The following is a 16,665-nucleotide window of genomic DNA, read 5'->3' as shown; positions in this document are numbered from 1 at the left end:
GAGCAGACCCTGAGCCTGGGACAGCCTGGCTGCTGCTCACCAGGAGGGGTGACCGGGACTGGTGCTGGTCCCCCGCTGCTGTGGGGATTTCGAAGTGCAGCTGCCTGCCATCTGGCTGCGTTTCACCACAGCAGAGCCTGGCACAAAGCACACACTGCTTCCAACTGCTGCATGTTGTAGCTTTAATATGATTGATTTTATTTTTTTTAATATACCTATATATGTATTTAAATATATTTTTTATTTAACAGTTGGTATCAGCCAGACAGGAGCCGCCTGTCTCACACAGATACGGAGCCATATGGCACGACAGTCCCCAACATGGGGCCCACCACATCTGCTCGCTCATGCACACACGGGGAGAAACCCCCACTCACACCGAGGGCACCCAGCAGGAGAGGACCATAATGGCAAAGGGGTCTGTGGGCACCCAGCAGGAGAGGACCATAATGGCAAAGGGGTCTCGGAGACAGGTGTGCACCATCCCTTAGGTGTAGGGCTCCTACCCCAGCGCTGTGCCTTATCCCTGCCTACAAAAACACAGGGCAGGCAGCCGGGGCTCTCAGTGGCCCTGCTTGAGCAGGGGGGGTGGGACCAGATGACCTCCAGCGGTCCCTTCAACCTCAACCATTCTGTGGCTCTGAGACCCTGGGGCTGCCCCAGCTACTTCTGATGCCATCTTCCTCATCATCCTTCCAGGAGGACAAGGTCTCCTGGCGAGAGGTGCCCTCAAGTAGCCCAAGCTTGGTCTAAGACAGAGAGAGGAATGGAGAAGGTTCCTGAACTTGATCTCACCCATACACATGTGAGCTCCTGAGCAGAGAAAGCGATGGCTGGTGCCTCGAAGGTCATCCCTGCCTCTGCCCTGCTTGCCCTGCAACTCCTACCACCCTGAGCAAGGGACGTGCTGCCATCAGGAGCAGCCTTGGACAGAGCCTGCCCTTCCCTTCAAATATTCAAGGCATTTCAGCCCCCAAGGCCACGACGGTGCCTCGTGCCTTCAGGGCCAGGCCCTGCTCTTCACCCACCACTAAGCTCTCTAGAGATCCTGCTGACTGAATAGATTTACAGGAAAAATAAACCCCCCAAACCCACACATAACCTGATCCACAGTGAAACAGAGAAGGAGGGGCCACAAAACACACGATTCCTCCATGAAGGCTGCAGTGGAGGGTCAAAACCAGTGGCCTACGAACAGGGTACCCTGCCTCCAGGCTTCCCCAACAGGTCCTCTTCTCCCATGCAGAAATTTTCTCTGGGTAGAAAGAGGAATTTGTGCATTTGTTGGGGATTTCCGGATGTTAGGCAGACTAGTGCACTCATGCAAATGTGATGCATTTCAGAGCTGATGTGCTGTAGAGTTAAGAGGTGCAGTCAGGTGGAGACAGCACCCCGCCAGTGCTGGTCATGCAGCACCCCTGCTCCTGCGCCTGCGGCCAGGCAGCAGTGCCAAGGTCCACTCAGGACTCTGCCCATGGCAACATGGGAGCCCTGCCCTGGGTCTAAAAGCACCAACGTATCTCGCCTGAGGAACTTGGACCCTTGGTTAAGTGGCAGCAGCCAGCTGAGAAACTTCTCTCTGCAGACCAGCTGCTAGGTGGGAGACGAAGAGCAACAGTGAGGAAAGCAGGAACAGGAGAAAAAGAGGAGAGAAAACAAGACCAAGAGACGGAGCAGTGCCATACCAGCTGGGATGTGCTAAGAAAGGCTCCCAGGAAGCAATGTGGGGAGCTTTTGCAGGAACCTCCGGCACCCTCCAGGTCCACAAACACCAGACGTGTGCTGTGGGGAGCTATAAGCAGGACATCTCCCTGGACAGCATCCCTGAGCTCCTCTTGAGCACCAAGTTGTGACTAGCGACACTGGTGCAGTCACGCACCCCAGCATAACGTCCAGGAATAAAGGGGCAATGTGAGGGAGGAGGTCAAGGGCCAAAGGACAGATGTGGTTTTGCAATCCACGAAGACCCAAGAGAAGAGAGGAGCAGGAGGACATGTGACAGCTGCACTGGAGAACTTGCGTCTCTAAAGGTGACCACCTAAACCAAGCATGTGGGATGAGATGGGGTGGAAAAGCAAGCTTGGAGGGCACTGTTGCGTGTGTACCTCCATCAGCACTAGAAACCAGGTCTGGCCTGTGTTGGCCCTCTATGAAAATGTCTCTGGCAGCATGATGGAAAGCTGAGCACTGGGAAGGGCGGGCACTTGGTCTGTTATGAATGCCCTGGGTGAGGTTTTACACTGACACATCTGTGACACCTACTGGACACGCGGGTGGGAAGACTGTTGGGAAGCCTTCTGCCCCCAATGGCTCCGCAGGGTGCTCTGCACACGCCAAGCACCCAGGGGCCTCCAGCAGCGCCAGGCAAGGTCAGACTTGACAACTTCTGAAGAACATGGAAAATAAACCCACGGTAGCCATTTATTTTGTAAGCTAAAGAGAGAATTAGTTTCTTCATGCACCTGAACAAAGCTAAGAGCAGGAGTTGTTGTTTTAAAACTGTCATTCCCAAGGTCACCTGTAGGGACTGGCACGGTGTGGCACAGAGGTGGAGGACATGGTGATCCTCCCCATTAGGACGCACAACACTGCAACAAGCCTCCTACCACAGGCTTGGAGCAAACAGCCTTCCTCGCCTCTTGCTCCGGAGCAGCTCTGCCTCAGCAGCCCCATTCTCCCCAGCCAAGGTGCAAGGGGGAGAGAAAGGTGAGACGCATGTTCCCTCGTGCACAAGTGTTAAGAGAAACAGAGCGAAAGAGAAGGGAAGAGGGGAGGGAGCACAGGATGGACACACACACGTTCTCGTGACTGGCCCTTTCAAATGCTTTCTGACCACGAAAACATCTGCATCGCTGCCCACCACAGCCTGAACTGTCAAGAGAGAAGTTTTGCTGGAGGTGAGGAGGGTCTGGTCCCACGAGCCCCAGCCATAGATGGGGCTCAGCAAAGGCCCCCTCCTGCACAACCACCCGCACTCACACGTTACATCCTCAACCAGCTCTGGAAAGTGGTTTTTTTTCGGTTTACCCTGAGCAGATTCCTCAAATGAAGGTGCTTTTCCTGGCAGGGGGAGAGGGTGGGGCCAGGGCAGGGCTGCGGGGACGTGGCAGTCAGCACTCGTTTGCTCTCTCTGGAAAGAAGATTTCACGGCATCGCTGGACTGTATCCTGGGGGGACTGGACGCTGTGTCCCACTGTGCGGGGGTCATCATAGATTTCATAGTCATTCCCTCCCTGCAGAAAATAGGGAAAACATTAGCAGGGTCTTGACAGACCATCCTGATCCGTGAATCCACATCTTTCTCTGTCCTGTGAGGAGCTTGGGTGGGAGCCGCCAGCTGAGAAGCAGGGTCCTGCTGGGAAGAGGCTGCCAGGGCTTTGCTGGCCCAGGGAGGCAGAAGAGGCTGGGCTGGGAGCCCTGCTTCCTCTCTCTTGCCTCCCCTCTTCAGTGCCAGGGGAAGAGCTTAGAAAGGATGGGGAAGGTCCTAGACAAGCAAAGCTTCTCTGGGAGCCTGGGGTTAACCGCTGCCCTGCCTGTGGAGGGGCTAGCAGAAGGCAGCATGGGCACATCTGGGGGGCAGAGGTCGCCACCACCTGGAAAGAGCCGAGTGGATGACCAAGCTGGTCTACAGCAGCAAGGGAGCATCATCCTCCACCACTCTAAAGGGAAGACGAAGCTGTTCCTGCTGTTGCAAAGCTCTCTCCTAAGTGCTGGGGGCTCATGTTTTGGGTCCTTGTGTTTTGGGTCCTTCAGGCTGCAGAAGTGGCTGTTCCCCTCCTGAGGATGCTGGGGGGAGGAAAGAGATGCTGAGGTGGACCTCCTCCCCAGCACAGGGAATCCAGGGCTATTTCCCCACGACCCAGTGGGCCTGCCGCCATCACAAGTCCGCCGCAAACACACGCTGCACAAGAGCATCTCTCCCCCTTGCACTGCTGGAGGTCTGTGTCAGCCACCAGTGGGACACAGGCTGCGGGACCCGGGATGGGGCAGCTCCACGCAGGCTTGCCAGGCCAAAGGAGGGAAAGCGGCCGTGCGTGGGGCGAGCGGGGCTTACTCACAGGGGTTGTCTCATTCCCGAAGAAGTGGATGGTGTCAAATCTCTCGTCATCAAGCACATTGAGGCAGTAGCGCTTGTCCCAGCCCTCCGGGAAGACGTCAAAGCTGATCATGCCACCTGCCAGCAGAAGGGAGGGCATCAGGCAACGTTGGTGGGAGCTGGCAGGGTGTCCCCTCACCACGAGACAGGCAGGAGGAGGGGAGAGGGCTGAACGTGTGCGGGGACACTACTCCTCCACCCCCTGCAAACAGCAGCTAGGCACCAGCTCTGCCTTGCTGCGCCTCTCCTGCATGTGGCTAAGACAGTGGCAGATGCTGTTCCTATGACAACAGGCCGGAGTGACATCAGTCTGGCTCCCCTGACTGCAGGCAGGCAGGCAAGCAGGAACCAGCAGGCTGCAGGTGGGGATGCTGGGGTGGGAGGTCCCAAGAGATGCATCTGTTGGGGGAGATCTGGGGTCATGCCTTGCAGATAGCATCAGCATGTTCTGTGTCCCAACAGGAGACAATGTCCTCAGAGACTGGCACCACTCTCTCTCCTAGGCTCCTGTGTGGACATCGCTGGCCCTTCTACAACCACTGCTCCGACACTCCTTAACCCTACAGGGACCAGGGGCTCCCAGCATCCTGCACATGCAAAGCAAACCCCATGCACCACAGAGCTCAGGGGTCCCAGCTGGCTGCACTGCAGGCCCCGAGCAGGCTTTGCATGCTGATCAAGGACCAAGGACCTTGCCATGGAGGTACCACAAACCCGTTGACATAATCGGGGCACGACCCTGGCCTGTTACCTCTCACCACCAGAGTCAAGTGTGGGTTGCCAACATCTGGAGGGGCACCAAGGCAGACGGGGCAAATGTACAAAGGTAAGGGAGCTTTCCCAGAGAGCATGCATACGCTTGCACGTGGACACCCGCAGCCTCCAAGGGTTAACGAACTTCCTAGCCCTTGCTCTTAGACTAGGCAGAGTTCACCCCAGCACTGTGCTGCCTTTTGGGGGTGCACAGAAGCAGCACTTTCCCCATCCTCTCAAGCTGCCCCGCTGCATGCACAGGCTGCAGAGCCAATCCCTTGTCCCATCACTGACACAGGTGACACCCTCCTCCCAAAACAAAGCCAGCAACTTAGGGCACGCATATGTTTGGGTCTCGCTCGGAGCCCAGAGGAACAGGGATTTGAGCTGGGACATGCCTCTTCCTGCCAGATCAGGTCTCTGCTCCTCTTGGTTTCAAGGGGCCCCCCCTGCTTCTCCAGGCAATCTACTGGGCCACCAGCAATCCTGGAGTTTCACGCTCTCCTTGTTCATAAATCACAACCCCACCTCTCTTAGGAAGGGGGTGAGTAGACAGGTACCCTCAGGGGATGGTCCTGCAGGAAAGGCACCGATCCTCTGGGCTGTTCAAACATGCACCTCCTGATGCCGTGCTCCTCTCTTCCCTGGCTGGTTGAGGTGTCCCTGTTGGTTTGGGAATCCCAAACCAACCCTCCTTGGAGCCTGAGGAGTCGGGGCTGGAGCCTGTGTGTCCAGCTCAGGGCAGAGGATTCACTACCAGACAGGATGCCCCAGGCAGGACACTTCGATATGGACAGGACCAAGTGCCCTAGGACTTCAGGGACGGGGATGCCCCCAGGCTCGCAGCAGGAGCCAGCATCAGAACAGGAGCTAAACTCGGTTGCCTTCATTAAAATCCTTCCTGGTTTTGTATCCAAAGCCATTTACCTGTGAAAAACACTGCATTTTGCTGCATTCTGGACTTTTAAACAGAGATGGGCAGCAAGAAGGGGGTCCTGATGCCAGCTGGAGAGGGTAGAAAGTGAAAGGGAGAAGTGGTGGTGTGGAGGACAGCCATCACTGTCCCTCACCTAGGCAAAGCACGGGTCTGGGGAGCTGCAGGGAGATCTCCTACCACCTCTGGAGTTTGCATCCTCCACAGCCTGGGACAAGGCACGCAGAGCCAGCTTGGCACAAGAGCCCCGTTTCCGCACATCCCTGTTTTTGGATGCCTGACCTGAGACACCCCGCGTTTTCTTTGTGGAGGAGCAAGGGGCCCGCAGCTCCCTTTGTCTTTATGCTTTTACACAACAGTCTCTTCATGGCAACTTCCGAAAGTCAGAGGAGAAAGGCCCATTTTTCTGCTCTCGACCCCCATGATTGCAGGGACATGGTGGCAGGGACCTTGTCTTTCTCTGCTGTGACAGTGTGTGTCAGTGCTGTGGGCAGCATAGGATGCCCCTGGCAGGACGCTGAAGACAAGAGGAGGCTCTCAGGAGGAAAGCCCTTGGAGAACCAGAGAACCAAACCCTCAGTACTGGCCTATGCTGGGTGCAAGAGTGGGGTGTCACCTGCCACCTCCCAGCCTCATCATCCCCTTGCCCTTTGGCTAGGCTGCCACATCTCACCTTCTTATCTCACACATACCCATCTGCTCTGTGGAGGGTTTTCTTCCAGCATCAGCCCCACCACCTGCACACCCTCATTTTCGTCCCCATCCTGGCCAGACCCCCAGGATTGCTCAAGCCCCTCCTTTAGTTCCTCATCTTCGGTAAGCTGGCTGTAACAGCCGCCCCAAGAAGTGGCCCTGCAAAAGCCCATGGCATGAAGCTGCAAACTCCTTGTGTCTCGGCAGCAGTTCCTCCAAGAAGAAAGGTGTTTCCCTTGTAGCCAACCCTCCCAAGAAAACCCCAGAGCCAAGAGACTCATGAGGCTCCTGTCTCATTCCTAGAGAGGAGTGCATGTGCCTGGAGCTCTGCTGGCCACCCTGCTGCTGATGCTTGAGCCAGAACAGACCTTCTGGGCAGGGGTGGGCTTTGCAGAGCTAACTGAAATTAAGGCAGGGATAACGTCACGGGACAGAAACCCACCTGTCTGGCTGATTCCCAGGGAGGCAAATCTGCAGGACAGTTTATTCTCTCCTGTTGCCCTGCCACGGATGTGAATGTGATGCCCCTGTGGCATCTCTCCAAGACTAGAAGCTCCTTTTGCTCTTCCCGGGGTCTCCAGGTCCCCAGAGGGAACAGCTGGGATTCTCACTCCCTTTCCCAGCATTTTATGGGAAACATGATAAGGAGGCCAAGGCAAAGCCAGGGAAGCCCCCTCCACTCACCTCGAGAGAAACGCAGACCTTTGCCAGCAAACTCCCTCTGCAAGGCTGCCACAAACTTCTCTCGGATCCGCTCTTTCTGCGGAGGAGAAGGAGGAAAGGGAAGGAAAGAGGGTTTGAATAATTAGATGTTGACAGTCTACCAGAATCCACTGTAAGCTGTCTGCTGGGCAGCTCTGGCTTATTGCTCTGCTCCCTTCCCACCAGCCCCAAGCCCCAGTGTAATGCCATTTAGCCAGCTTTCACTAGTCCTGCCCAGTATCTGTGTAAAAGACCACCAGCTCAGGGCAGCTCCAGCAGGCTCCTGGGAAGAGCAGATCCCAGCCCTTCCTTGGCAATGAAATGCAACTGCTTCAGTTTCCCAGAAGCCCAGTTCATAACCCAAAGTCTCCAACTTTGCTTAAAATCCTCTTGTGAAGTCCAACTGATCCCTCAACCCCAAGAAAGCTCTCCCAGGCAAAAACTGCTGTGAGCATGGGCCAAGCGCTCCAGAGATCTGCCCAGCAGATCCGCCTTGGCCATCCCAGTCTAGAAAGCCCATTAGTTCCAGCTCTGTTGGGGCTGGGAGAGTGGGAGAGAGAAGACAGCTGCTGGGCCATCTCTGGTTACTGTAAATGAGGAAACACGCTGTTAAATAAGTGCCTTATTCCCTGGGGCTCTCCCATAGCACAAGGAATCCTGCTGGCCACCCCATTGCATGGGTGGTCCCCAATAAAGTAAAATTCTTCCATTCATCTGTGTCTCTCCTTGGGTTTTCTGACTCCTAGTCCTGTCTCCACCTTGCTGCATGTGTTGGCCTGGTGCACAGCTTGGAGCTGGGCTCCTTTCTCTGCGGGGTGGGGGAAGCAGGTAAGACCCGAGATCTGCAGTGGTGCAAAACCAGCAAAGGGGAGGGCGAGCCCAAGTCTGGCCCGTCTACCTTGTCCAGCTCGGAGAACTCGATTCGCTCCTCTGGTGTGCAGCTCCGTCCGATGGGGGAGATGTTCAGCATCCCGTTGCGAAACTCAATGAAGGTTCCTCTGTGGGTGTGCAAGGGCACAAGGTTACTGGGACAGGGAGAGAAAAACAGACCTTCCCAGGGGAATGGCTGCTCGGTGAGGCATGCAGTCTCCGCAGGGACATGCAGCAGAGAAGCCATGCCCACACATGGGTGCTTCACTTCAGGCAGAGACCAAGCATCAACAACTCTGCTTAAGGTCGCCAAGGGGCTCAGTTTTATAAAAAGAGACTGTAAGAGAAGAGGAATAAACAGTTCTTGTGTGCCCTGGGGACAGGCTGGAAGCAACGAGCTTAGGTGAGATGATAGGAAAGTTGTAATAACTGCAAGGACAGCTATTGCCCGGACTGGACCAATTGCCTGACGAGACTGTGGCATCTCCACCCCTGGAGGCTTTTAAGAAACATCGGGTGTGTTGGGTGAAGCTGGCACTACCTTGGGGCAGTGGGATGGAACAGCTCGGTGTAACTCACTGCTGATGTCCAGCGGCAGGCTGATGAGCAATCAGGACCTCGTCATGGGACACAAATCAGGTAGGACCTGCAGGGCCTTTGTATCTCCCGTTTGTCCCCTGCAGCTTTGACTGCAACTCTTATCTAAGCTTGCACGGACAGGACCCAGTTCCTGCTTGCCACCCTCACCTTCCTTGCACTGGGATCACTACTCTGCCGCTTCCTCGGTGGGCTGGTTCAAAGCACTAAGCCGGCAGAAAACTACTCCCTTCTTTTCTCTTTGCTATAAACCCAGCCAGTTCTGTTTGCTCATCACCTTGGAATAGCTCACCGAGGGGTCAGACAGGTACCAGCACTGGTGGGGCAAAACCAACAGGAGACGGCAGCACTGCCAATTTGAAAACAGACTGAAATTCTTGTGGAAACCGAGCTGGAGCAGGGAGATCCCCTTCCCTGGGCAGCTGAGGAGCCCTGAACTCATTAACCCTCTGATGTCCCTCTCAGCCCTGCCTGCTGTTTCTCCTGTGATAAAGTGCTTACAACTCTGAGTCTGGGGGAAAAACTCTCCACCTCCTCTCTCATAACCCAGTGAAGAACATCATGGGGAACGGGCAGACGGGCAGCCATGCCTGCAGCCTGGGAGCAGCACCTCTGCAGCACCAAGAGTTTGGTGGCTCCTGCCCCAGGCCAAGACTCAGATGTGGGTTAAGTCCTTGCTTTGCTAGAAATCCCATAAGCCTAAATCCAGAGAGGCACTTGGGAGCTGAAGCTTCGACAGGCTGTTGGGCAACCAGACAGCAATGAGGCAATCAAACAGCCTTGAGGGTTCTGGGTCCCAGCCCACACTTTTGGGAGCATGTTCAGCCGGCAGTCCTGTCGCAAGGAGCCACCCTGGCCCCTCTCACCGGTCCTTGTATTGCCACATGGTAACTCACATCAGGCCTCTAATCTGGATCACAGTTTAGCAACTTTTACCAGCTTAATTTCAACCAGACAGCTCGCCTGCTCGTGTTCACCGTACAAACACAAGGGGAGAGCAGAACAAACCAGCAAGGGCAAGGGGAGGGCAGAGCCGCTGCTTTCAACAGCCCTGCTGCCTCACACCAGCTTCAAGCATTTGTGAAACCGCGGTCTGAGGGGTGGTTTGACACTGCACCCAGGCTGGTTTAACTGCAGGCTGCCTCTGAAAGAGGTTCTCTTGCTCTCCCCTTCCACCTTCATGCCATCTGTTCCCTTTCTCTCCTTTCTGTGGTAACAGGGCAAGCCAATCCAATGGAAAACTACCCTTGTCTTTCCTGGCAGTGGCCTAGTCTTCCTTCAGAGGAGGTGTACCAACCCAACTCACTCGGTGGCTGCTGGATCTCATGGGGGGAAGCAGACAGGAACACACGGTTGGGGGCAGAGCAGGGCCATCCCTATAACCAGTGGTGCCAAGCAACACTGGGTTAGAAACAGTGTGAAACTGTATGCTCAGGCACCAGACCTCCCATCTTAAGAGCCATTGTTCATCTGTTTGGAAACTCATACAACCAATGATGCCTGATGCCCTGACCAGTAACGAGCTGGTACTATTGTCCTAAATGAGATGCAGGCAGTAGCTGTACCCTGATACATGCAGTGGCTGTACTCTGCTTCGCAGGGAAGAAAATCCGAGGGGCAAAAGAGCAGGCATTATGCTAAAAAATAATGCAGACTCTCCAGAACAAAGATCCTCCTCCATTATTTGCCCACTGTACCCAGCTCAGTGGGATAGTGATCCTACACAGGGCCTCTAGGTGCTAAGATAAAACCTGGAGCAAGACAAGCTCAGTAGCTCAGCTGTTCTTAGGAGAGCTCTGGAGCCCAGAGCTGCCTAGAAATCCATGACATGACTGCCATTTGCATGGGCTTGGACCATTACCGTTTCTTGGGCAGCTTCAGCAGTGCCATGTAGTTGAGACAGAAGTTGATTAGATCCTGCAGCAGCTCTTCTCCCAAGTGGTCCTGAATGGCCTGCGGGAGAACAGGGAGTGAGGAGGATGTCTGACCTCCCGTGAAGCCCACCCGAGAACATGACCTGGAGGAGTGGGACATTCAGATCTGGCATTTGGGAAGAAGAGAAGAGGCTGCCCATTGGCCCAGGGCCAGGCGCTGCTCCCCACGATGCTCAGGGCACGGGGAAGGAGAGCCATGGCTGCAACGGGAGCTGGACCTACCTGCTTGGAGACCAGCTGTCCGTTCTTGTATTGCACTGTGCCGTTCTCTGCAAAGACGTAGTCAAACTTACTGATGACTGAGGGCAGAGGAGACAAAAGAGGGAACATGAGTACTGCCTGGGAAAAGGGGCCAAAAGGACTGGGCTCAGGACTGAGTGAGCCATCCTTCCAGTTCCTTAGTACTGCACTTTCCACATCTCCCGTGCTCCACAAAAGGCCCCCGACCCTCCTTGCTCTCTGCAAAGTGAGCAAGGAGATTATCTCCTGCTCACAGGTGGGGAGCTGACGCATGCAGGGGGAAACAACCTGACCGAGGTCACGGGCTGAATCAGTGGCAGGACGAAGATAAGGGGTCCAAAATGTCAGGCTTTCAACCACATGCATGTTACTCTGCTCTCTCTCCTCCCCTCGCCACTGCCACGGTGCTGGGGTGCTGGGGTTACTGGTTATCTAACTCCAGCCCCTCCTGCAGCCCAGACACACAGCACTGCCGACTCAGCGATCAGCCTCAGCCGGGAATTTCTCGGCCTCCCTCCGCTAACGAGGCAGGAGGCAGAGCTCGGAGCCCAGCCACGCTTGGCGTCCATGCCAGAGAAGGAAAACAAGGCGCAGGGGGCTTCCCCCTCGCCCTCCCTCCCACTCCCTCCTCTCCCCCATGTCCCTGTTCGAACACGATGAGGAACCGCCCGAACACCCCACCATGGAGCAGCAGGGAGGCAAAATTTGCAAGGGGCTCCTGCCCGCTGCGGGGGGGTGGAAGCTGTCAGAGCCCGATGAAGCCCGTACAAACCCGACGCCGGAGCCGGCGGCGTGGGCTGCGCTCCCCGCCTGCTCTGGGCTGCGCACCCCGCCTGCTCTCCGCAGAGGGAGACGGAGCCGAGCGGCGGCTCCCGCCCGGGCACGGCTCCCGCCCGGGCACGGCTCCCGCCCGGGCACGGCCAGCCGCCCCAGGGGCAGGCTTGGGGTCAGATTTAGGACGCAGGTGGCCCCCGGGGGACCTCGTCGGCCGCACCTCACCTTCGTCCCCGTCCCCCAGCTGTTCGGCTATCTTGGCGTAGTCGGAGCCTCCCACCACGCCGATGTGCACCCTCTCCCGCAGCTCCCGCAGGAACGCGTCCACCTCCGGCTCGATTTTCTGGAGGGGAAGCGGCGGGTGAGGCCGCGGCCGGCGGGACACGCTCCGCCATGCTGACCTCGGCCCTCCCCCCCCGCAAAAACTCAATGCCCCCCTGCCCTGCTACCTGCCGAGCCGGCGTCAGGGTCCCGTCCACGTCGAAGAGGCACAGCACCCGACCCCGCGCCGCCGCCGCCATCCCCGCCGCCGGCCCGGCCTCTGCGAGCGGGAGGCGGGACTGCGCCGAGGAGGCGATGGCGGCCGCGCCGCCCTCCCCGGGCAGCCGCGGCAGGAACGTGCGGAAACCCCTCCACCAACCCATCCTCCGTACCCCCGTGCCTCCGAGGGTCCCTCCAATGATCCCTTAACGTGCAGGTCTTGAAGGGCTTCCCCGCTTCAGCTCTTTCATTAAATCCTTGGCTTCAGAGCCCTAACGGAGGACCTGGGAGTTTGGGGGAGGGCTTCGCAGTGCCCCCCCGAATTTAAGGGCTGGGGGTCTGGATTGAGCTACATAGTAAGCTCAGCTCCTCTGGGGTTTTTTGTGTCCTAAGTAAGGGGACAGGAGCAGCGCGCATTCACCCGATCAGTCCCCATGCCTCACCTTGCATTTCTAATAGGATGCTGTGAGTAGCTAATGTTTTCACTGGAGAAGTGCAGTTTTCAGTCTCCACCCCTCTGCACAAAGCCAAATCTATTTCTTGCAGTAACTTTTGCTTTGACCCACTCAGCAGTTACCCCACGAGTCATTTAGGATTTGATCAGACAATCTGGTCAGATCATATTCATACAGCTCCATATTATGCTGGCCTGATACGTAATGGTAGACAGCGTGCCCAGCTGCCATCTCCTACAATAATTCCTGAATCATTTTCCGACATTAAAAACAACCTACGTAGAACATTCAATGCTTTTTGCTCAGCAGTTAGCTTGCCTTCTCTCCCTGGACAGTGCTCAGTGTGCTGAGCTAGGTTGGAACTGGGGGGAGATTTTTTTTTATGGTCTGATTGTTTTTTCTCAGTATTATTTGCTTGCAGGGCATTGTACAACCCCTTTTCCCAGTTCTCCACCAGATTCCTCTCGAAATGAAGCATTCAGGTGGCTTCACAGATTCTGGTTTTTGCTGATGGTTTTGATTTTTCTGCTCCCACTCAATGAAAGCGGGATGTACAGAAACAATGTTAATAATTTACCTCTGTTCCATTGCTTTGGACGAGGTTTACCAAAATGTCCTCAGCTACTTGCTGGGGGAGGCATTCATTGTGTCCACCAGTTAATGTCACCAGGATAGCTATTTCCACACTGTTTCTGGGAGTTGCCTCCATCACATAGTGAGTCAGGCAGTCTTGGATGGATATTACAAGCGGTATTTGCCCTGGCATTGATCATTGCAAAATCACAGCCTCTGGGGCATTCTGGATCAGACCCTGGTTATAAGCTCCCACCTCTGGAAAGCTGGTCTCTTTCCTCAGCTACATTGAAGCTCCCAGAATGGTTTCTCAGCACCCACCTGCTTAGTATGCAATTGAGTGATGAATTTTTAGTTCAGTTTAGGGTTATGCTCATTTATGGCTTGTCTAGGTACGATTACATATATCCCTCATCAGTTAATGTGTGGATGCTTACTCCAGAATATTAATACTTCAAAGTGTGTCTACTATGGCATACTGAAGAGCAAGTAGAGATGCCTTCACGGATTCGGGTTGCTTGACTACCAGAAGCCAAAGAGCTGCTCACCCGTGCAGCAGGGCCCAGGACTCTCAAAAGGCAGCCATGGGGTCAGATAGACAGTGAACTCCCAGGGGTTCAGCGATGCAAGTCTTTATTTTTCATAAGCCATGACACGGTACAAGGACGAGACTTCCCGCATCTTGGTGGAAGAGGCATGGTTTTAGGAAAACCCGCCAGCTCACTCCTGTGGCAGCCCTGGCATTGTAGCAGCACTCGGTTCTTGCTGTAGCCCAAGCTGCTCCATGGTCTTGTCTCCTGGCAGCTCCTACCTGCAGCTTTCTTGTCTGGGAGAGACCTTCCTCCTTGCCTCTTGCATGGACATTACTCTGGGCATCCCAAAAGCAGGAGCTGCTCTCCCCTGGCTCAGGTGCATCCCTGCGCTGCAAGGTAGCAGTGCCACCTCGGGGCACTTCCCAGAATTGGGAAGTCTGCTAAAATACGGGTCAGAGTTCACATTTTTGCACTCCTACAGTGCCATCGGGTTTATGCTACCAGGATAGCTCTCCAAAATTTGAACTACCTGCTATGTTTTCTCCAGCTTATTTGTCATGCTGCTTTAGAAACTCTATTCAAGTCAAAACACTCCTCCCAGCACCCCGACTGCCATTTGGTATCAGCCCGTGAGGACTTGTGCCATCTTGGTTTCCCCGAGAGTGCAAGTTTGCCTTTTGGTGAAGTGCACAGCTGCATACAGCTGTGCTTGTTCCTTCATCTGGGTTAGCTCTGAGAACAGGGACTCTGTGGCTGTTTTGGTTATTTAATACTTTGCACTTAAACCACACTTGATACATTCCCTTGATTGCTGCCCAGACAGGCAGCAGCTGTCGTCATGAATAAAATCTGTTACTAACAGCAAAGGCAAATACTTTGTTTGAAGTTTAGAAGGTAAGTGGCTGTGAGCACTGGCTTATACTCTGTCTAGAGTGGCCATTAAGGTCAAGGTTTTCCTTTTATATGTGTTCCCAGGTATTTCATGTGGGACTAGTACTGGTACGTGATAGCAAACCAGCACCGCATCTAAATAACACAGCCCAAAATAACCACAGTCATGAATCTTTGTTAAAGCCGCCTTCTGTTACAAGCCCTCTTCTGTATTACACTGATACAGACTGTTACACAAACTGCGAACTGGGTGGTTTATCATTTGGATGCCATCAATAAGCATTCAGAAGGCTGAACCAAGCAGAATTAATTTCTTCTTCTCCTTAATAGCCCAGCGGCAGAGGCATGATGGGCAGTGCTACATAATCCTCACCAATATCCCCTCTGCAGCTCCAGAGGAACCTAAGTATAAAGTCTACTTCTTAAAGTGCTTTTTTTCCTTTTGAAAGTAGTAGCATCAAGACAATCAGGAAAAGCTTAGAGCCTTTTCCTATGTTTAAGCTCTGTTGGGCCCCTTCCTCAGCAGCAGACATCAGACGTTTCATTCTTGCACACTTAGATGAGGGCTGCACAAAACCCATGCTGACAGAACACCTACTGTCCAGCCTTTATTCACCTCATCCAAGCTTGTCAAGCCTCAAGAGCGTGGTCTTGATAAGATACCATGGTGCTTACAGAAGGAAAATTTTTCCAAACTTAAATAAGAATATTGCCTAGGACCAGTTCTAGCAAAGGGCAGTAGCCACCGCTACTTTCACTAGCGGTACCTGGCACAAACTGCTTGGACAGTTTCGCATTTTGCACTTTCCAGCTGGGACCAGGGTGAAGACAACGACTTCTGGTGAGCTGCATTTGCCGGGCAGCTGTGTGGACACACATTCAAACAGGAAAACTTACTGTATTTCTTTTTATTGTAATAGAAAAAAACCACAAATAAATCAAAACATCACTTTCTGCCTAAAGACGTTATTAACATTTTTAAAATGGCACAGGGGAACCCCAGCAATACAAGACAGAATAGTAAGTGTGGGCAAAAGGGTTCTGTTCCCTTTCAGGAGTTCAGTTTCCCTGCCCCTTTGTCAATCAGCTGGCTCAAGTTCATCACCTATATACACTTACATACACTTTTCTGTCTATTTTATATTCCTATGAGTAGGTATGACTGGGTGGAGCCTTGGGGGCACAGTCCTGTAATTTACACATAACCATCTTTGGAGAAAATGGGTTTCCTATGAGGCCTACAGGGGTCTCGTTACCCAGTAAGACCAAGCAAACAGGATTCCCTCCTACAGTTCTTTTGCCATGAAACACAGAGTAGGTCCCGAGCCCAGGAGACCCTCTAGGAGCTCCTTGACTATTGCAAACAGTATATGGCCGAGTGAAATTTTATCCAGTGACCTTAAAGTAGCAGCATTATCTCTGCAAAGGGGCTGCTGAGGAGGGGAAAAGGCAGATTGCAAAATGCATGGGGTGAACATCTTCCTTTTCTTTCCTGCCTCCTGAGAGGATGTAAAAAGTCCTGAACTAGGCAGCCAAGCAGAAGCCAGGCTCAGGACCTCTAAAGTGGTGGACATACAGGGGATATCCTCATTGTGCAAAAGTGAGGGGCAGAAACCATGGCACCAGTGCTTCCACTGCAGGCAGCTGCACCTGAAGTGATAGCTTGCTGAAAGACAAGCAACCACAGCTGTGCTGCTTGCAGGTGCTAAACTAGCATACCTAGATGTTGGGCTGCACTGCATCAGCTTGAGTATACCTGTTCAACTAAGGAAGCTCCGAGATCTCTAACATGCTACAGCATTTTGTGGCACAGTCATGTGTGTATTCAGATGAAAGACTGGTTGCTCTTCACAGAATAGGTATGGGAAAAGACTGGAAAGGATATACATACTAAGCAGGAAAACTAAGCTATGGCTTAGCAGAAAACAAACACTTGCCAATTGTTCCTCCAGGAGCATCAAAAGGCATTAATAAATCATTTATTATAGAGTGCTTTCTGCAAACAGGACATTTTGATGGGGAAATAGTGAAAGCTTTTGTATAAACCAATCTGTACTAACTGCTACAGTTGTCTCCAAGTCCAGTCCATCAGATGAAATGCTTAAGGAGAAGTTCTTAAATTGATGGCACATGCAGAGAA

General features: G+C 53.8%; 1 protein-coding gene across 1 annotated transcript; it reads right to left on the bottom strand.

Annotated features, from left to right (window-relative positions):
* Positions 1-168: 168 nt before the first annotated feature.
* PMM1 (phosphomannomutase 1) lies at positions 169-12,237 on the bottom strand. Its single transcript, XM_059816697.1, has 8 exons — positions 12,043-12,237; positions 11,819-11,936; positions 10,802-10,878; positions 10,507-10,598; positions 8,077-8,176; positions 7,161-7,236; positions 4,059-4,174; positions 169-3,233 (listed from the first exon to the last, which is right to left on the bottom strand). The coding sequence occupies exons 1-8, from the start codon at positions 12,235-12,237 to the stop codon at positions 3,111-3,113; spliced, it is 897 nt and encodes a 298-aa protein (XP_059672680.1). The 3' UTR covers positions 169-3,110.
* Between the last annotated feature and the right edge of the window lie 4,428 nt (positions 12,238-16,665).

Source organism: Gavia stellata, chromosome 4, assembly GCF_030936135.1.
Source record: "Gavia stellata isolate bGavSte3 chromosome 4, bGavSte3.hap2, whole genome shotgun sequence".
NCBI classification, from domain to species: domain Eukaryota; kingdom Metazoa; phylum Chordata; class Aves; order Gaviiformes; family Gaviidae; genus Gavia; species Gavia stellata.
Note: the sequence above shows the minus strand (reverse complement) of the source record. Positions and strands in the feature narration are given on the sequence as shown.